General features: G+C 39.7%; 1 protein-coding gene across 12 annotated transcripts in view; it reads left to right on the top strand.

The window, feature by feature from the left end:
- TADA2A (transcriptional adaptor 2A) overlaps positions 1-22,117 on the top strand; it is a 48,985-nt gene that overhangs the window by 11,022 nt on the left and 15,846 nt on the right. For 11 of the 12 annotated variants that reach the window (XR_012374447.1, XM_073879485.1, XM_025851347.2 and 8 more), the window contains exons 5-8: positions 8,558-8,649; positions 10,753-10,910; positions 12,163-12,251; positions 13,457-13,529. Coding sequence is in view for 11 of the 12 variants with exons in the window: in XM_073879485.1 (XP_073735586.1) it covers positions 8,558-8,649; positions 10,753-10,910; positions 12,163-12,251; positions 13,457-13,529 (412 nt within the window). In the remaining variant the exon portion in view is untranslated. The remainder of the gene's footprint in view (positions 1-8,557; positions 8,650-10,752; positions 10,911-12,162; positions 12,252-13,456; positions 13,530-22,117) is intronic. The other variant, XM_073879483.1, reaches the window with a different exon arrangement.

The following is a 22,117-nucleotide window of genomic DNA, read 5'->3' as shown; positions in this document are numbered from 1 at the left end:
TCCCTTCCTTCCCTTCCTTCCCTTCCTTCCCTTCCTTCCCTCCTTTCTTGACTTTATTCATTTATTTGATAGAGCACAAGCAGGGGGAGCGGCAGGCAGAGTGAGAGGGAGAAGCAGACTCCCCACTGAGCAGGGAATCTGATTTGGGGCTCAATCCCAGGACACCGAGACCACGACCCGAGCCGAAGGCAGACACTTAACCGACTGAGCCACCCAGGTGCACCCCTTCTTCTTCTTTAAAGGAGATTTAAGTGTCTGCCTTCCATTCGGATCATGATCCCAGGGTCCTGAGATCCAGCCCCATATCGGGCTCTCTTCTCAGCGGGGAGTCTGCTTCTCCCTCTCCCTCTGCCTACTTGTGCTCTCTCTGTGTCAAATAAATAAATAATCTTTAAAAAAATAAACCAAGGGGAATTTTATTTATTTTAAGTAATCTCTGCACCCAACATGGGACTCAAACTCATGACTCTGAGATCAAGAGTCACATGTTCTTCTGACTAAGCCAGTCAAATGCCCCTCTCTTACCTCCCTCTTCTACTTTTAAAGGCTTATGTGATTACGTTGGACCCACCCAAATTTTCTAGGCTGCTCTCCCTATTTTAAGGTCAGCTGATTAGTGCCTTAATCCCATCAGCAGAGTCCCCTCACAGCAATATCTAGTTACTATTTGATTGAATAATCAGGGGACAGGAATCTTGGGGGGAGAGGGGTGCGTCTTTGGAATTCTGCCTACCACAGTGCCATAATGTATCTACTTCAGTCTCTTTAAAAGTTTAGAAAGGGTGAATTAGCATTTCTGAGTCTGATTATTTGTGGGGTCCTGTTTAAGATGAGCCTCTAATGCTGAGAGTCAGATCCTGTCCATAATTAATCAAAGAAAATGCTCCTTACTAAGAGTTCTTGGCAGCCAACTGACTAGCCTTCCCCTACTGCTCTCTAAACACCTCAGTCTTACAGTTTCTCCACTAATTATAAGATTTGGAATAAGATATTTTTATATTAAACTTTATTTTACAGAGCAATTATAGGTTTGCAGCGAAATTGAGTAGAAGGTACAGAGATTTCCCTTATATCTTCTGCCCCAACACATGCATAGTCTCTCCCATTAACAACATCCCCCACGAAAGTGGTACATTTGTTATAACTGATGATTATAACTGATGAACCTACATTGACACCTCATTATCATCCAGAGTCCACATTTACATCAGAATTAGCTCTTGGTGTTACACATTCTGTAGGTTTATACAAATATATAGTGTCATGTATCCACCATTATAGTATTTTACAGAGTAGTTTCATGGCCCTAAAAATCGTCTGTGCCTTGCCTGTTCATCCATCTCCCCCCCCATCCCCGACCCCCAACCTCTGGCAACCACTGATCTTTTTACAGTCTCCATAGTTTTGCTTTTCCCAGAATGTCATATAATTGGAATCATGCAGTATGTAATCTTTTCAGATTTGCTTCTTTCACTTGGTAATATTTAAGTTTTCTCCGTGTCTTTTCATGGCTTGACTGGTCATTTCTTTTTAGCAATAAATAATATTCCATTGTTTGGACATACCACAGTTTATCCATCCACCTACCGAAAGACATCTTGATTGCTTCCAAGTTTTGGCAATTATGAATAAAGCTGTTATAAACATCCATGTGCAGGTTTTTCTGTGGACCTAAGTTTTCAGCTCCTTTGGGTAAATACTGAGGAGTGCAATTGCTGATCACGTGATAAGGTTGTTTAGTTCTGTAAGAAACTGCCAAACTTGTCTTCCAAAGTGGCTGTACCATTTTGCATTCCCAACGGCAGCAAATAAGAGTTCCTCTTGCTCCACATCTTCACCAGCATTGATATCAGTGTTCTGCATTTTGGCCATTCTGATAGGCGTATGGTGACATCTTTTCGTTTTAATTGACACTTCTCTGATAAGATACGTGAAACGTCTTTTCATATGAATAATTTTTTCTCTTTTGTCAATTGCAAAATGAATGAAGGGTTGGGAAAATGTGGTCAAAGTATCTATGACTTTGAGTTCATTTCACCAGCATATCAAATTATCAGAAAATTGATTTATTCTTCCCAAAGTCACACAAAAATGCCTGGAACCAGAACACAAATTTTTTCCTTGGAATTGTTTTCACAGTTCCTTATGGGATAACTCAATATAGGCTGGGTAGATGGATGATTATCCACTGTAGGAAAGCAGTTGTGCTCTATCTGTTCGGGGCACCATGCCTTCCGCATAATGCTGAAGGCACTGAGTTTCACTCCAAGGCCAATTAAGTCTTCTGATTACATCATCCTTTTCTCACATACTCAACACCCATACAAACACATTTCAGAATTTTGTCCTTTACTTTGGGGAGTTTTTGGAGGTTACTAATACTCTCTTTTTTCCTGCCAATCTTATCTATTCCCAGATAAGGAAAAGAAGAATCTTTCCTTCTGTAGGAATGATGACCAAATTTTGACTTTCTAGACATGAAGCCACCAGAAACTTGACTTTTTTTTTTTGCTTATGAAGCCACAGAAAACTTTAAATGGGTTTTAGTACTTTTGTCATCTCACAGTGCTATATTTTTGGAAGTTACTCATGCTGTGGTGGGTGGTGCATTAATCAGGTTTTCTGAGTTCTATGCTTATTTTTGTCTTATAATTCTTAGAACCTTGAACAAGTCAAGGCACCTCTTTCTGCCACACCCTTTATACCAGTGATTTTAAACTTTAGTGCCTAAGAATTACCTGGGAGCTTCTTAAAATTGTAGATTCCTAGGCCCTACTCCTAGAGATTCTGGTTAGTAAGTCTGAGATTGGGTCCAGGAATTGAATAACACTGATTCAACTTTAAGAAAAACTCCCTTATGCCCATTTATTTTTTGGTGTAGAAAGTCTTTCTTGTTTATCTCACAGTAAAGTTGGTGAGGACTAATTAATTTCCTAAAGTAGTTTTAGAAATAACATAAGCTCTTCAACTATGAGTTTTCTTATTTATATGTATTTATGCTGTTTGCCAGATTATGATGAATATAGACATAGACAATATATGACATAGACTTCTCTTCTGGATCTCATGGTACCTCATGTGCTGGGCCTATTCATAGTATGTACTCAGATAAAAATGTGTTGCTTATTAGCAGTGTAATTTCACAAGTCAGTTTTTTTTTTTTTTTTGGTCGTCAACAAAAGGTATAACAATTTTTTTTAAAGATTTTATTTATTTATTTGATAGAGACACAGTGAGAGAGGGAACACAAGCAGGGGGAGTGGGAGAGGGAGAACCAGGCTCCCCACAGAGCAGGGGCCTGATGCGGGGCTTAATCCCAGGACCCTGGGATCATGACCTGAGCCGAAGGCAGACACTTAACGACTGAGCTACCCAGGTGCCCCAGTATAACAATTTCTAAATGCCTGTGTAATCTGGAGACCTCTCCTGTCACCTTTTTAAAATAACTTATAGAAAATTTCAAAAAAACAAAATTTTATTTTTACCCTAAAATAGAATGGTGTTTTTGTTATCTGTTGCTACCTGATAGCTACTTCAAAAGGTTGTGGCTTAAAATACCAACTATTTTTTTGTCTCCCATAGTTCTGTAGGTCAGGAATTCAGATTGGGCACAGTGAGGGTGGCTTTCATGCCCATATGATGTGCGGAGGTTAGAAGTCCACAGGGCTTTTTTCACACCGCTGGTACCTCAGAATGGCTTGAATTGGTTGGGAGACCCCTGGAACATTTTTTTTTTAATGGTTTTATTTATTTGAGAAAGCCTACAAGCTGGAGGCAGAGGGAGAGTATCTGAAGCAGACTCTGTGCTGAGCACAGAGCCCAGTGCGGGGCTTGATCTCACAACCCTGAGATCATGACCTGAGCCGAAACCAAGAGTTGGCCACTTAACTCACTGAGCCATCCAGGTGCCCCCAGCGGGAACATTTTAACTAACTGGTTCTTCTCCAGGTAGCCTTGGCTGCCCCTCCCCTCCCCCAAGGCCTCTCCACATGGTCTTTCCAGCAAGGAGGCTAGGTTTCATACATGGTGGTGGTTCAGGGCTCCCAAAACCACAAAAATAGAAGCTGCCAGGCCTTAAGCAAGTCACAGGTCCAGCCCATATTAAATGGGACAGGACTGCACCAGGATGTGAATTCTAGAAGTTAATAGGGGGCTACCATTGTAACCCAACTACCACGTATAGTGTAATGAAGTCCCATATACTTGTTACTAGCTCTTAAAATTATCAACTCCTAGCCTATCTTGTTTCATCTAAACCCCCACTTCTCCAGATTATTTTGAAGCAAATTCCCCAGACATCTTATTTCATCTATAAATGTTTTACTAGATCTCTCTAAAATTTAATTCAAGTCACTTTTCTTTATTCCCCAGTCATGTCATAAAAGCTTTTTAAAAATATCTCTGCTCCCTTCTCTACCCCTGAAAATAATTCCTGTTCTGATTTTTATCACCATAGATCAGTTTTGCATATTCTAGAACTGCATATAAATGGATTCATACTGCATGTACTCTTGTTTCTGGTTTCTTTCAGCATGTTTTTGAGATGTATTCATGTTATATGTAGTAATTCATTCCTTTTTGTTGAGTAATATTCTGTGGTATGAATATGACACTGTTCATTCTCTTGTTGATGGGCACCTGGGCTTTGCCTAGTTTTATGCTATTATGAATCAAGCTTTTATGAACTTTTCTTGTATAAGGCTTTCTGTGGACACACATTTTTTGTCCTTGGATAAATACTTAGGAGTGGAATTGCTAGGCCATAGAATAGGTGATTATTCATATTTAACTTTTAAGAAACTGTCAAGTTTCCTAAGTGGCTGTAGTATTTTACACCTGTGCCAGCAATGAATGAGAGTTCTGATTATTCCACGTGCTTGCAAACTTTTGATATTGTTGGTTTCTTCATTTTAGCTATTCTAATGGGTTTCATGAGTGTAGTAGTATCATGAATTTTTTTTTACTTTTACAGTTTGTTTTAATTGGGATACAAATAAGGTCCATACATTCCGGTTGGTTGCCTCTTACATGTATTCTGTTCTGTGGGTGTTCCACTCTCCCTGTCCCCCTTCCCCCACTCTTTTTCTTGTTTCTTATAGTTTATTTGATTTTTAAAAAACATGAGTTCTCTGTCTTACATATATTAGTAGAGTGTGAATTTTGCTCTCAACATGTTCTTCGGTCTTCTGTGTTTTCTATAAATTGTTAGTGACATATAGCAGCTGTACCAGATTCATTTCTGATCATTGTGTAGATCTGTTCATCAGGGATTGCAAAATAGTTATCTTTTAACCTTAGCACTAGCCCTCTTTTTTTTTTTTTTTTTTTAAGAGAAAGTACATGCACGATAGGGGAGCCGGCAGAGGGAGATGGAGAGGGAGAGAGAGAATCTTAAACAGGTTCCATGCTCAGCGCAGAGCCCAACATGGGGCTCGATCCCACAACCCTTGAGATCATGAGTCAAATCCAGAGTCAGATGCTTAAGCGACTGAGCCACCTAAGTGCCCCCCAGAACTCATTTTGATTTATGAGTTAAAATAATTCTAGAGCACCTGGGTGGCTCAGTCGTTAAGTTTCTGCCTTCGGCTCAGGTCATGATCACAGGGTCCTGTGATCGAGCCCCGCATCAGGCTCCCTGCTCAGCGGGAAGCCTGCTTCTCCCTCTCCCACTCCCGCTGCTTGTGTTTCCTTTTTCACTATATGTCAAATAAATAAATAAAATCTTTAAAAAAATAAATATAATTCCATAAAAAGAAATGTTTCATCTCTGTGGTCACCCAGGAAAGGCAGGATAAAATACCTGATTATTTCCCTTTGTTTACTAATTTTGAAAATATGAGTTGGTTCCCTGGCATCCTCTAAATATTTAGATTTTATGTATTTCAGTTCTTTGCAGTTATTATCCTTGTTAATGCTCAAAATGCTCCCATCTTTTCTATTCCCTTCTCTCATGACCTCCAATCACCCCTCTTGTATCTCACAGAAAAGGACAATATTACAAAAGCTGATTAGTCTCCTTTTGAGTCACTTAGAGCTGGACTCTCACCTCTCAGTCTTCCCAAATTCCAAAGACCTATTTACACTGTAACACATACTTCAATAACTGCTTGCTCACATCTCACTACTTACAATTTAAGACTCTATATTCTTAAATCTATATTCTTAAATTCTCAACCAAATTTTGTTGGATACAGAAAAAGCCCCATCTCTCTTTTCTTTTTCTCCTCCTTCTCCCTCTTCTTCTTCTTCTCTTCTTCTTTTTGAGATTTGAAGAAGAGGAAGATCCTGAATTTGCCCCTGAATCTATAGAGTGTAGAATAATGTTCTTCCACTTAATATGTATCCTGTGCATCTTTCCTTTAGGAAAAATGGGAATATGTGGTAGCTAAACAGCATGTGTGAAATTATTATTATTATTAAATTCTGCTATTTTGCACATTAAATATGGAGAACCCACGGCATTGAGGGCTTAAAGAAATGGAAAGCATCCAGAGAAACCATGTTGTTTATTCTTGAGCTGCTTTCAAGATTGTTTTCTTTATCTTTGCTTTTTAGCAGTTGACTATAATATGGTGACTCATTCTTCCCTTTGAATTTATCTGTTTGGAGTTTCCTAAGCTTCTTCAGTCTATAAATTTAAGTAGTTTGCTGAATTTAGAACATTTCAGCCAGTATTGCTTAAGTTAATTTTTCTGTCCCATTCTCTCTTTCTCCTCCCCTCTGGGACTCCAATTCCAAATGTGTTCAATATACTGAAGCTATCCCACACAACTCTGACATTGTTTTTTTATTCAGTCTTTCATCTCTTTCTTCAAATTAGATTTTTGTTGTTGTTGATGTATCTAGGTGTTTACTTAATTTCTCTGTCAACTCCATTTTTTGGTTAGTGGGAGCTTCTACAAGATGGCCTCTGAATCCTTTTGACATGACCCTTACTGGCTTTGAGAACCTCTTTGCTTTCCATTATGACAAAATGTTCTAGTCTCATTCTGGTGCATTTTCTTACTCGAACCTAGATTCAGGTCTTTCTTCAAAGAGCCCTGTTTCCTTAGTGGGAAATAGTATTTAGTGACTGCATACTGGGCATTAGAAGTGTTCATTGCTACTGGGTTGGTCATCATTTCTAGACTTTTTCATTGAACAGTGTTAGGAAATTATTCTTTTGAGACAAAGTACATTGTAAGTTCATACTAAACTTCCAATTCAAATGTAAGACTATAAGGTTTTTGTGTAAGCATAGGTCTTGTATCTATATCTTTCTAAACCCCAAGCCGGAAATCCCACTGCCCAGTGACACCAGCGCAATTTCTTACTTGCTTTACCCCATAACACATCTGCACACAATAACCTCAGAATAACTATACCAGCACTCCTGAAAACAGTGTAAGATTTTTTTTTTTTGGCAGTTCGCTTTTGTTTTCTTTTTTTTTAAAAGATTTTTATTTATTTATTTGACAGAGAGAGAGAGAGACAGCGAGAGAGGGAATACAAGCAGGGGAGTGAGAGAGGAAGAAGCAGGCTTTGTGTGGAGCAGGGAGCCCCATGCGGGGCTCGATCTCAGGACCCTGGGATCATGACCTGAGCCGAAGTCAGACGCTTAATGACTGAGCCACCCAGGCACCCCAGCAGTTCGTTTTTCTTCTAAGATGTATTCTACTAGAGATATATAATCAAATCACTGTTTTAAAGTCATGTGGGATATTTTCTTTCTGTGATTATGCCTTAAAATTAATTCATAGGTTTGTTACATTTTGCTTTTGACTCTTAAGATTTTAAATTTAGTAGTTAATATACAGTATTTATATTTCAAAGTCAGATGTACCAAACAAGGAATATTCAGAGAGGTTTAGCTTCTGTCCCTCCCTTCCCCATAGGTAACTATAATATTTATCTCTACCTTTGTGCTAAGTTTAAAAAATACTTTGGAGTGCCTGGGTGGCTCAGTCAATTAAACGTCCAACTCTTCATTTCAGCTCGGGTCATGATCTCAGGATCATGGGATCAAGCCCCGTGTTGGGCTCCACCCTTGGCGTGGAGCGCTTGAGATTCTCTCTCTCCCTCTCCCTCTGCCATTCCCTCTGCTTGCTCACTCTTTCTCTAACTAAATAAATAAAATCTTCAAAAATATGTATGTCTACATGAGTTACATGGCATTTCTGAGTGATAATGTTTATTGGAGACTCTTTTTTTTTTTAAGATTTTATTTATTCATTTGCGAGAGAGAGAGAGAGAGAGAACAAGCAGGGGGAGAGGCAGAGGGAGAAATAGACTCCCTGCTGAGCAAGGAGCCCGATGCGGGACTCGATCCCAGGACCCTGGGATCATAACCTGAGCCGAAGGCAGATGCTTAACCATCTGAGCCACCCAGGCGCCCTATTGGAGACTCTTGTAGTTAATGGTGGAAATAGAGGTGGGAGAGATGGACAACTAATAAGAATATACTTTAGGTACTTCTCAAAACCATGAGAATGATAGTCATTTAAGTACAAGTACTACATTTCAGGTTGCTGGGTTCCATTTCTATATCTGTTCTTAGGCAAAATTTTTCCCTCCTTAGACCTCAGATTTTCCTGTTCTTGACCCCAGCTGGACTGCTCAAGAAGAAATGGCCCTTTTAGAAGCTGTGATGGACTGTGGCTTTGGAAATTGGTAAGAGCTTGGTGTTAAGGGTTGTCCTGCTCTAGTGGGCTCAGAGAGGAAGGTGCTGTTGAAGGGTAAAGGGAGGAGCCTTAGAAAGAGGAGTTTGGGGCCATGTGTTACTTTTCTCTTGACCCATGACTTAGAGATCCGTCCTCTTCCATTCTACATATTATTTTCAATGGCTGAAATGCCTCAAAGAGATATGGTATGTTTAGTTGTCCATGACTGGGCAGCTCTAAAAGGCCACTTTGGATATATCAAGATGGGGAGGGTTGTTTGTTTCTTTCTGAATACTGGGGAAGTTTAGACTTACTAGTTATTGCTCCTTTCTGATTTTAGGGATTTTTCTTGACTATAGATACCCTCATCATTTAAGTGAGTCAGACTTTAGCTAGATGGCCATAGCTTACCTGAGGCTCGAGTTTGGGAGATCTGTTACTCGCATTCCCTGTTTTTAGCTTGCAGATAAGTCAAAGCCTGGCAGAACTGAACAGCATTCATTGCTGTTGCCCTAGGAGGCAATGCCACCTAATAATGATATTACCACTTTCACATTTACCTTTTGGGAATACTTTCACACTGATGATTTCCTTTTGCGAAAATAGATAGTAGGGACATTATTAAATTATATTTCGTTCATGAAGAATCTGAAGCTTAGGGAGTTAAAATCATTTCTTATGATCACATAGCTTATTAGTGAAGGACTCCTAACTAGATCCTCCCTGTCCTGACTTACTAGTGTAAGTAATCTATCCCAATAGCCATAGAAGATACTGTGCTACCTCCATTGTGTCCGGGGCCCTGCAGAAGGAAACTTTAGTTCAGTTCACATTTTGCTTGTATTTATTCAGCATTTAGTAAGCATCATAAAATATTGTGTACTATGGGGAATACCAAAGAAAACAGAAAAAAGTGATCACTTGTGAGGAGCTTGCTAATCATCTTGGGCCTAGTTTTTCATTTTTTGCTTGCCTTTCTGATGTTCCAAAATGGACTAATCCTCCCTGTTTCCCTTCCCTCTTGGTAAAGACCACACAAAAAAAGACTGTTGTTGGGGGGGGGGGGGAGGGGGATGGGTTATCCTGGTGATGGGTATTGAGGAGGGCACGTTCTGCATGGAGCAGTGGGTGTTATGAACAAACAATGAATCATGGAACACTGCACCAAAAACTAATGATGTAATATATGGTGATTAACATAACAATAAAAAAATTAAAAAAAAGACTATTGTTTCTCTGTCAACTGTGAGTAAGACACTAAACTTGGTGGTGAGGGTGGTAGGGATAAAAATTATGACATGTATGCTGCCCTCAAGAAGCTTATAATCCAGTAGGGAAATCAAAATGTACGTAGGTATGATTGGAGTACACGAAGCAGAGCATAATGATGCCTTAGCAGATGGGCAGGTTAAGTACTCGAGAGGAGAGAGGTCAAGAGGCAACTTGGAGAGCTTACATCTCTACTCCTCCACCATCTGGGCTTAGGAGTCAGGTCTGAAGTACAGATTCTGGCTTTGTGCACTTACGTGTTTTATTTTCTCAAGCAAGTTTCTTAATCTCTTTGGGCCTCTTTTTCATCTGTGAAACTGAGATAGTAAGTACTCAACACTACATGGATAACACTAGGGCTAACTTATTTATGTTATGAATGTTTCTAGCTTCGTGCTTGGCCTATCATGGGCACTCTAGTAAAGAAATGTTTGTTGATGTGAAGTGTTTTGTAAACTATAAAACATGATGCAAATATGAAACTGCACTGATGTACATTTTGAGTGTTCTGAAGTGTTTTATTATAGCAGTTCTTTTCCTGAGGCCTAGCTCACACGGAAATTTACAGATTTTCTAGTGATCTTCCTTGCTTTTGGTGGAAAGGAAAGCACTTTTCAGATCTTATTTCTATATCTTGGAATAGAATCGGATTTGGCACATCAGATTACACCAGTATTAGGCTTATATTTCTCTCATCGTTCAGCTGATATCTCCATGATACTGGTTTGGAGGTGTCAAATTCCAGACATTTATTGAGCTGGGGCTTAAACTATGGAAAGAGCAAACCGTGCTTTGAACCACTTTGTATAAATGGTCAGAGCTTTCTCTTCTCACGATCCTCTAGGCAGGATGTAGCCAATCAGATGTGCACCAAGACCAAGGAAGAGTGTGAGAAGCACTATATGAAGCATTTCATCAATAACCCTCTGTTTGCGTCTACCCTGCTGAACCTGAAGCACGCGGAGGAGGCGAAAACTGCTGACACAGCCATACCATTTCAGTGTAAGTGCCTCCTGTGTCGCTAAGAGGTGCTGAGCTCACCCTCCGGCCCTGTTGCTGTAGCAGATGAACAGTGGTTTGGGCAGCTGAAGAGCTTATGGAAGATGGGAGGGGTTGGCCTGGCAGTTGCTGAGAGTCAGGGCTGTAATGGGGAAAAGGGGTTGGAGTCCTGCACCGGAAATCCCAGTGCCCAGAAACAGTGTGTAGTCCCACCCACTCTGAGGCTTGTGAACATATCAGCCAACTTTAATGTTTCTGCGGATGAGATGTCCAAAATGAACCAACCTTCGCTGCTTTGGAGGGTTTAAGATTCTAGGTATTAGTTATGAGAGTCCAGTATTTGATTCATTGTATTTAATCATCCCAGTGTTGAGTCCAAGAAGCAGCTTGTTATTTTAGTTCACTTAGTTATGGTAGTAATAGCAAGCTTTTTTTTTTTTAATCTCATGTCGCTAAGGGACTCATGGGTCTTCTAACAAAACAAAACTAAAACCATGATGAGTTATAAATGGACATCTTTGCTGAATGACTCCCAGAAGCACAAATAATGAGATATGAATGTTTTCTTCACGACCACCTTTCCCCGCCCCTTTCCTCGGACTCTAGAAACAGTTTCATAGCCGACTAACTCAAAGCCTGACGATACCTATTTGGAAAACACTTTGGGTGGTAACATTTTGTTTTCAAATCCATTAGATCATTTGTTCCTCATAGCAACCCAGTGAGATAGGGAGAGCAAGTGCTTTTGCTTTATGCATGAGGAAACAGATTCAGAAAGGTTAAATAATTTGTGCTTCATGGGACTAGAGGATATTGGAGCTGGGACCCAATTCCAGCTAACTTCCAAATCCTGTGGGGTTTTTTTTGCCCAGTTGGGTGAGATTTATAAATTGATATTGGTCCTAAAGGGTAAGGGAACTGAAGCAGACAGGGTAAATACTTATGTTCTGTAATATTAAAGAGAAGATCTTTGGTTTTCTATTATGTTAAGAAAGCACAATTCAGAAGGAATTTCCCCATTTTATTTAGAGAATTTCCTAAGTCTTAGTTTCCTTTTTAAGAATTCAGTCTGTTTCCGTAATATTTTATCTTTCTCACTTTTCCCTTTATAAAAATGTTTTGAATTTTATTTATTCTCTCAGACACTGTTTTTTTCCCCAAACAAAAATATTTCAGAGCGTAAATGAGGACTATTTCTCTGTTACTTTTTCATGCCAATATTTTATTAACTAACTAAGAACCTAAATTCTTCCAGCTACAGATGACCCTCCCCGACCTACCTTTGACTCCTTGCTTTCTCGGGACATGGCAGGATACATGCCAGCTCGAGCAGATTTTATCGAGGTAGGAGAAACTTGTTTTTGTTTCACATGAGGCTTATATCTCTTACCTATAGGTTCCATACCACTAAAAACAGATTTTCAAGGCACTGTAATTTATAGGGCCTTTAGGCAGCCACGTTTTCTTTCATTTGAGTGTCTTTTCTCATTCATGACATTTTCACATATAAAATGTAGTTTTACATACCAAGAACCTATTTCTAAGTTGCAAAGATGTTGGCTCTCATTTACTTAATAGATATGGGGTTTCTGTGATCTGGTTCTCATTCCACCCCTCGGGCATTTCAAAGTTGTACAGTATCAGGGGTTGGCAGACTTTTTCCTTTAAGGACCAGACAGTAAATAGTTTTTGTAGACCATAAAGTCTCTGTCGCAACTAAACTGCCATTACTATGCAAAAGCAACATAAATAATGTGTAAACAAAACAAACATGCTTGTGCTCCAATAAAACTTTATTTACAAAATAAGCAGTGGGCTGAAATTTGTCCATAGACTGTAGTTTGCTGATCCCTGTTCTGTATTCGGAAGTATATAAAGCATGATGAATGTGTATAAAAACTGTATATTCCTTGTTCATCCATGGAGTTAAAAACCATGTGAAAGCAATTACAAGTCTCTTGATTTACCATCTGATCCACAATGACAACGCTCCTGGAGATAATTTAAAAGTTTAGCAAACTACAATAATTTTGCCAGCCACACACAGGTCTTCATTTTGTTCATGGCAGCTGTTACTTACTGCTCCTACAAATTGTACTCATTGAGTCAAATATGAACAAATCTACCCATTGAACTATATAAGCAATATCAAATAAATAGAGCCTCAAAAGGTAGTAAAAAGTAAAAAGGTAGATGAATTAACGTAGACAGTGTTCTTATCTAAACACTTGATGGCCTATTCAGAGTTAGATTTCTCAGTTTAGATTTTATGAACAGATTACTTTTAATTTTTAGAACGCTAGATTTGGCTTTATTCCTGGACTTGAAACTTTCTCATATTTTTGCTGTCTCTACTGCCTGAAAGCCTCTCAAGCTTTTTCCTGTGACTTCTTCTTTCTTATAGTGGTTTCCTGACCATGTACTACTCCATTCGGTACTTTTTTGTTTTGTTTGTTTGTTTCTTTTCTGTTTGCTTCTAAAGCATGGCTACTGTGAAGGCATTACTCAAAGCTGATGGGTTTGGGGTGGGGATTTTTTTCCCCAAACAGGAGTTTGACAATTACGCAGAATGGGACTTGAGAGACATCGATTTTGTTGAAGATGACTCGGACATTTTACATGGTAACATTTTATTTCAGCACATGTTTTTATCAATTGTAAAGTATATGGTGACACTGTGTTGGGTGCTAGGAATGAATAAAAGGATAAATAAAACACGTTCCCTGCCTTTATGGGACTCAAAACCTGGTGGGGTAAGTTGCTGCATTTACCTGTTGTTGTGTTTTGACCACATGAAAAAGATCATTTTGTGATGAGGGTGAGAATGTGGATCATGTAATGGTGGTTGGTATCCCGGTCTTGGACTGTGTGATCTTTCTTTTGACTGAGGTAAGCCTACAATGAGGTAGTCGGTTGAATGGCTCTCACTGCCTCCTTAGAAGGAAGGGAGTCAATGTGAACACCTTGGGAACTTCAGTAGCAACTGATGATGCTAGATGTTCACCATAATTTGTTACCCCAAATTTCTCTTAGCAGGGAAAAAGAATGGAAGTTCTTCAAGGGTTTTTAGACCAAGCTTGGGAAATTCTTGTTTCCCAGTACTGTTGAATTTTCAGCACTTCTGAACTCTCACCTAAGATGAGCCCTCTAAGGATTTATGTCCATTCTTGTGTTATAACATAAGTAGTTAATGCCAGCAGGGCTCTTAAAAGTCGGGGGTTAAGACTTCCATTGAATCTCTTTTTTCCCCCTCTTTCCATTTACATTGAACTACCTATTTAAAATAATCCCCAATCTTCTTTCATTTTAGTCTAGAATTGAATGTGATACAATAGGTGAGTAATGCCTCCTTGGATTCTCCCACATTTCCCAAACAGTGTCTTCATTGTTTCTCTTAAATCTATATCCCAGGCAGGAAAGGCAAGGAGAATCCTTGTGGAATTGCAAATCAAGTTTGTATATTACATTAACTGATACTCTGTCACTGAAAAGGGCACTTGATTCTTCTCTCCATACAAGAGCTATTTAGGCATTCGTTACACCAGATCTGGGACAGAGAAAGAGTCCTCTTAAAAATTTTACCTTCAGAATTTACCATCGACATATTTCTTGAGCTGTTTTCTTCACAAAATTTCATTCCTCCCTTTTTCTCCCACACGACTTTAAGGAAAGTGGAGGTGACGCAGATGGCACTAAAAGAGGAAAGCTTGAAAGCAAACTACTCGAGCATTCACTAGATAGACTGTATTTGTTCAGTCTTCCACTTCAGTCTCTTCCTTTCCAGCCCAGTAACTCGCGTGCTGCTCTTTCCCCCCTCTGGGGGTGTTCCCCAACTGCAGTGTGCAGATTGCTGCTCAGTATTTGTCAGTCACACCAGCTTTAATTAAAATGCTATTGTTTCCTGACTTGCATCTTTCTTATTCGGAAGGCAAAAAAAAAAAAAAAAAGTAGCTCCATAAATGTCACCCTTTTAGATAACTGTTCAAAAGTAACCAACTTTTCAAAGTCAGGATTTTCCATGTCAATAATGGCTCAACTATGTCAGAGGCTTGCCAGATCACTTCTTCCCAAGGTCTTCATTCTTTAGTCTTAACATTATCAACAAAACTGTGGTAATGGTGGGTATTTAATTTCACTCTTCATTCTTTGTAGAAGCAAGACTTGCAATTTCTTCTGGTACACTATGGTTCTTTCTGTAACTAAGTAGGGCAACAGGAAAAAAATCAGAAATAAGCTATTGATTAGCAGTTTTTGTTTCAGTTAGCATTTCAAACCTAGAACATACTTTAGTTGTGTTCTTCCTGCAATTTCTACAGCCTTGTAAGTCTCTTGATTCTAGTTAATTTGAGCTAGAATCGAAGCATCAGTTACTGACTGTTACAATAAGCAGCTTTAACAGAATGCAAATCATCAGCCCTGCCTCCCTTTTCCCTCCCTTAGTGGCAAACTATAAGATGTTCAGATGGGTGCTTTTTAAAAGATGTTGACATTTGAAAGAGGTTTAGCCGTGCTTGAGATCAAAGGGATGACTTGCTGGTGCTACAAAAGGAGGCTTTGTTTATGATCTAGAGTTCTTATTTAGCCCCTCTGGCTGCATGACCCACTATCCAGTGTGGTATGTATGGCCCCCAAGCCCCTGAGCCGAGCACTTTCTCCCAGAATACCCAGTGAAGGGGAGGGACTAGGAGCCCACTCCCAGTGGCAGGAGGTTTTCTTGCCAGAGACAGGAAGGAATGAGAAGGAGCTTTCTGAGCACACCTAGAACAGAGAGGGCGCACATATTTTGTGCAAATTAGGACACTGATTCTACTTCAGGCCTACTTCTGAGTCATTGTGTGATCTTGGGCAAGTCTTTGCAATCTTGCTTGCTGGTTTTTTTTTTCCTGTGTGTGTCCACTGCCAGTAAAGGAGGGGTAACACTGTTTAGTCAGAGTGTGAATGTCTCCAGTGAAGATGATATGTAATTGAGATTGGTGTTATTACCATTCCATTACACCATTATACTCTTAATATTACTGAGCATTAGTAACATTCCTTTTATGTTTCCTCACCCAAAATTTTTGCTATGATTCATGGAATTTGTCTAATATGATGGTTTGAATTGTCCATTATAGAGGGTGGGATACAGTGGAGGGATAATTGATTGCATTCCAGCCATACCAGAGGCTTTCAGAATGGGCCTGGAAAGGATACTGCAAGTGAAGCAGTGTCTGAGGAAGAAAATAAGGAAGTTCTGGGATCCCTAAATGACACCACCATGTATTTATTGAAATAAGCAGAAATTATTGGCTCAGAAAGAGCGACGCAGAAGACTCATAACTTGGCATTCTCCTGTGTCCTGGTATGTTTGGGATCTCAGTGTAGATGCACAGTGGTGTTCCTTTTTCCTGTGGGCCATCTCTCCCCAGTGTGCTTCCATTTGGGAAAACCGCTCCTCGATTTGTGGAATCCCCTTTCTCAGAGTTTCACAGGTTCTAAAACCCTGAGTGCAGTATCTTCATAGGGTTGCCCATTAGGACAGATTACTCTTCCTCTATTTGGAAAGCTAATTTCAGCACAATTTCTTGGCCAGGCATGGATACTCCCCCACCTTTTTTTTTTTTCCTTTTTTCTCTTCTTTGGCTCATATTGTCAGCCTTTAGATAATTGAATGGTTAGTAGATTAGAGGTCCAGCCTTGTCACTGTGTATACTTAGCTACCTATTGGCAGTACCCTTCCCTTTAAAGGCATGTAAAGCATGTAAAGTTTTATGCTTAGGACATTTTAGACATAAATGCTGTTAGTAATAATAGCTGATACATACAGCCCTTACTGTTTGCCAGGTACCATTCTATGCCCTTCACACGTGACCTCATTTAATCCTCACAAAACTCTATGAGTTTGGCATTATTGTCATCATCATCCACATCTCTGTTTTGTAGATGAGGAAACTGAAGAATGGAAATATCAAGGTCATATAACCTGCTAGTGACAGAGGTCACTACATCATTGTAGTGTAGTGTAGTGTAGTGTAGATGTAGTACATCTACATCACTGCCTCAGGTCATATAACCTGCTAGTGACAGAGCCATCTCCAGAATCTATGTTGTTAATACTGTACAATATTTATCATCTTTACAACCTTGCATTTTTATTGCTGAGTTTTTTTGTGTGTGTTTGTGAAATATCACATTTGTTATCTTCTATAGCTTAACCACATTGCTGAGAAGTAGGGGTAGATATTTTCCCACTTTACATTCAAGAAAGTGCACAAAGGACTTAAGTAACTATGGTTTCCTACTTGCTGACTTTAACCATTAGGTCCCATCATCATCTTTCCTCCCCAGAATTAATTGTGTACATCTTGACCAAAAGCTTTTGGGGGAAATGACTTTTAAAAAGCTCTGCTTCTGGGGAATACCTGAGTCACAGGTTTATGCTTGTGTGGTTGCAGCAGGGATTTTGATTGGCTTCCCTGCAGTTAAGGTCTCTGAGTTGGTTTTCTTGCCAAGCAAGCAGTAAGTGCCTTCTGTCAGGAAAACAGAGACATGTTGCCAGCTATTTTGAACAATGTTAGAAATACACTGCAGTGGGAAGGAACTGCCTCTGACTTCTGCCCACTTCTTGAAATATTTTAAGGCCAGCCGTTTAGAAACTTTGTTATCAGTCCCCAGTGTAATCACAGGGACACAATTCTTCCCCCAAAGCTGAGATTTCAGGAGTGAATAGGTTATGGTTGGTTGTGGTTGGTTTGTTTTTAATGATCTCTGGTGCTTTGTTTACCCACTTTCCTGGAACTTCCAGTCACTCTAAGTAGAATGTGAACCTGTGATTCTCATTCTTTCAGTGTCTGCCTTCTCATTTCTGTTCTGCCGGCTGTGCTGTGGTCCTCCCTGGGCTATTCATGCAGTTAAGATTTTATAATCAGTTGCTGCTGAGTGCAAAGAAAAGAGACGGCTTCCAAATACGCATTTTCCTCTGGGAGAATTCCAGTTCTCCCATTTGTTTCTGTGTGTGCCTTTCCTTCCATTTGTTCTCCAGAGCCAGTTGCACAGTCCAAACTATTGAAGTGATCAAGCAGTGAAACCAGTTGTCAGTATTAATAGATTTTTTTTTTGTAGTCTCTTCAGTTTTTTTTTCTGTGTTAATTAAGTCATTCCCACACAAATCTCAGGAAACAACCTGATAAGTTAATATCTTAGATTACAGAAATATGTTTTCAGAATTAGCAATAATTTCCACTGGATCTGCAAGTCGTTTTTTATCCTATTGAACTCATCTTGTTTGGGTAGGTAAATAAGATAAGACCCACAAAGAGCTTGGAATGTGATAAGTACTCAGCTGTGTGTTAGCTGTTTACGTAGCTTTTTTTTTTTCCTCCTTTTTTTGTTTCTCCTGCCTTGAACTGTTGACTGCCTAATTCTGTTTCTTATATGAAAAAGAGTTAGAGTCCACTCTAAAACTTGTGTTTGGTTAGAGACACATCCTCTCCTCCCTGTTCGTACCTGCCTGTTCCACCACACAGGGATATCAAGTGCATCTCCACCAGCACACCAGTCTAGAGCTTATCAAACTACAGCAGGGTGTTAGAAAGCAGTGGGAGTATTTCATGATACCTGGGCTTTTATATGGAACAACCCTCTACATCAAGAAAGAGCTCACTTATAGAAAGAGTTCTACCTAAAAAATTTGAAAACCATTGCCTTAAATCTTGAATCTGATATTACTGAATTATTTTTAGTTGTGAATGGTTGTGAGGAAAAATAAAGCAGTGTTGTTTAGCTTTTTGAACTTACTGGATCGTCTGGGTGGCTCAGCCAGTTAAGCGGCTGCCTTCGGCTCATGTCATATCCCAGGGTCCTGGGATCGAGCCCCACTTCGGGCTCCCTGCTCAGCAGGGAGCCTGCTTCTCCCTCTCCTGCTCCCCCTACTTATGCGTGCGCGCTCTCTCTCTCTCTTTATTAAAGATTTATTAAAAATAAATATTTATTTATTTGACAGCAATAGTGAGAGAGCAGGAGCAGGGGAGTGGGGAGAGGGAGAAGCAGACTCCCCACTGAGCAGGGAGCCCAAAGCTTAATCCCAGGATCCTGGGATCATGACCTGAGCTGAAGGCAGACACTTAACTGACTGAGCCACCTAGGCACCCCTAAGTAAAATCTTAAAATAAATAAAATTTTGAACTTACTAGAAATGAACAAAGAAAATCTGTAGTAACTAGTACTTTTTTCTTTATACTTAAACTTTAAAAAGTAATGCATCCACTTACCTCTTCAGATCATCCAGTTAGAATTTGTTATTTTTATCTCAGACTCAAGGCAGAATGACCTAGATAAAGTATTCCTGGTCATTTCCCAGTGATTGAAGTTACATACATATATAGTGCATCTGTTCATAGCCCCACATGTTAGATTTTGGTATTTCTTCCTTCTAATCTGAGTTAATCCTGAGGGCAGGTAGCAGTGAGATGCACAGTAATGAGTCAGCATGGAGTATCCAGAATTTATTTCTATTATCTTGCCAGGAATACCATACTGACACTGCCTCAGAATTGTACATTACTCAACTTCTGTTGTTTTATATTGTGAAAGAAATTCGTGATTGTAATGAGCCATTGTGTACTGTTCTCTTGCTTGATTGGTTGCATTTTTTTTCCTGCCTTAAAATCTAGTTTCAGGAAGCAAAAGTGTGGGTTTCAAATTATTGCGCCGCGGTACCCTCAGAGACTACTACTGGGAAAGGTCGCTGGAGGTAGAGTAAGGAAGAGGTTCAGCTAAAGCTGATCTAACTTGTCCGTTTCAGATAAGAACACATTTGAAAACAACGTTTTAAAAGTTACTCTAGGAGAACATGCAAATCTGTGTTGACTCATTGCCCCCATGGGTTAAACTTGAATTTGTTTTTGTTTTTTTTTTTTAAGATTTTATTATTTGAGAGAGAGAGAGAGAGAATGAGAGATAGAAAGCACGAAAGGGAAGAGGGTCAGAGGGAGAAGCAGACTCCCTGCTGAGCAGGAAGCCCGATGTGGGACTCGATCCCGGAACTCCAGGATCATGACCTGAGCCGAAGGCAGTCGCTTAACCAACTGAGCCACCCAGGCGCCCTAAACTTGAATTTGTATCTCACATCCTTCTGATGAGCAATGAGATTATATTGCCTTTTTTGTTTATCAGTATTACAGAGGCTCTAGGCTCTATTTTGGTTCAGTGAAGCTCACTACCCTGGAAGACGTGATTGTCATACACAGTAAATTCTTTGCTGCGCGCCTGGTGTGTTAAATTTTATTACCTACCATCTGAATAGCATATTTTAGATTTTCAAAGGACACGTGTCAGGTCATTATGTTGTGCTCTAGAGCCTCTTTCTTCTGTGACTACATTCAGTAATTAAAACAAAACCCATCAAACTCTCAACTTACACAAAGCCTAAGGGGATAACAAGTTATTAAGATAGTTCCAGAATCTACTGAAATCATTAAATTTTAAGATTCCTTCAGAATCCATGTGCCTGGGTGGCTCAGTCGTTAAGCGTCTGCCTTCAGCTCAGGTCATGATCCCAGGGTCCTGGGATCGAGCCCCACATCGGGCATCGGTCTCCCCACTTGGCTGGGAGTCTGCTTCCCCCTCTGCCCCTCTTGCCCCCACTTGTGCTCTCTCTCCCTCTCTCTCTTTCTCTCAAATAAATAAAATCTTAAAAAAAAAATTTCCTTCAGAATCCATGGATTATAGTTAAGAATGGTTTGTGTAGCACAGTGCCAAATCAAGTAGTCTTCATAGTTTCTTCTAGAGCTGTTAATGGTTGGTTTTTATTTCTTAACTTCAGAGGGTCTTCAGATTATAAAAAGCCTATGGAAGTTGTTTACTTCTGAGTTTTTTTTTTTAAACACTCATTTCATTTTTAGTTAAGCCAGATTACTCTCACAGAGAAAGTACATGTTGGGCAATTTCAGTGTCTCTCCTACTCCAAGGCTTTAGAATCAAAGTGGGTTTGGATCCCTGCTCTGTACTTAGCAGCTCTGTGAGCGAGGGCAGATTGTTTCACCTGCATGGTGTATAGGGCGTATGAAGGAATGGTAGGAAACGAGACTGGGAAGATTGGGAGATTCAAGGCAATAAGGAGTTTTGTATAATATGTGAGGGTTTGAACTCCTGTAAGTGGATGGGAAGCCACTGGAAAAATTGTCAGCAGGGGAAATACACCATCAGAGTATGCTTAAAAACATTACCCTGGTACCACTTGAAGGGTTGAATTAGAATAAGGTAGAACTGGAGTTACTAAAAAGTACACACAGTGATCTAGGTGAGACAAGATACCGAAGCTAAGGAATAGGATTAGGGACAAAGAGGAAGAGATGAATTCAAGACAGACTGAAGCATTCAATATAGGTAAGACTCACTGACTGGATATGGAGGGAGGGGAGGGAGAGTCAGGCTGATTTCTGTCTTGGACAACAGAGTTTTGGGAAAGAGGTAAAGTACAAGTTTGTAACTGAGGACTATGTGAGTAGAGATACCCAGATAGGATCTGGAGCTTAAAATAAATATCTGAGTCTGAGATTATATATTTTGATGCACTTGGAACCATAGGAGTGGATGAGTTTATAGGAATAAGGTGAGGGGTGAAAAGAAAGATGAGAACAGAACCCTGAGGAACTCTGAAGCTGGAAAAATTGGCCAGGGAAAGAAAGAGAACCAGAACTACTGTATTGATGAAACCTTTTGCCGTCTACTGACTGTTTTCTCCCTGTGTCTTTAACATGAGGCTAAAGCCAGGAAAGGATTGGGACATGCGCAACAAAGCAGAGCATAGCTTTGGGGTTGTTAGGCTAGTTAGTGGAACTTTTCACTACTGCATGCAAAACTATCCCCTAAATAGTTGTTGCTCCACAACTGAAAAGTGCTACTCTGGAAAAATGTCTCTGCTGCACCTTATTGACATCAGTCTTTTTTGATATTGTCTCCTGAACTTACTCCTGTGAGGTTATAACCCCGGTCAATATTCATTTTATGACTACTCTAATAGATGCGATTTCTAGTCCGTGTATGACCAAAGTTCAGACTCCTGTTATATGAAACCTAGTAATATGCATAACAAGGCATGGCCAAAAGAGGTGTTCAGTAGAAAGCAGAAATTGTTATCTATAGGGTAATGCCATATAAACATATACATAGGAAAAAAGATCTTCACTGTAATTTACTGACAAAGAAATTCAGTATCCTAGGATATTTTT

This window comes from Callorhinus ursinus, unplaced genomic scaffold (genome assembly GCF_003265705.2).
Source record: "Callorhinus ursinus isolate GAN/ISIS: 27379988/994484 unplaced genomic scaffold, GSC_fseal_2.0 scaffold34, whole genome shotgun sequence".
NCBI classification, from domain to species: domain Eukaryota; kingdom Metazoa; phylum Chordata; class Mammalia; order Carnivora; family Otariidae; genus Callorhinus; species Callorhinus ursinus.
This window is presented reverse-complemented; position numbering and strand designations above follow the sequence as displayed.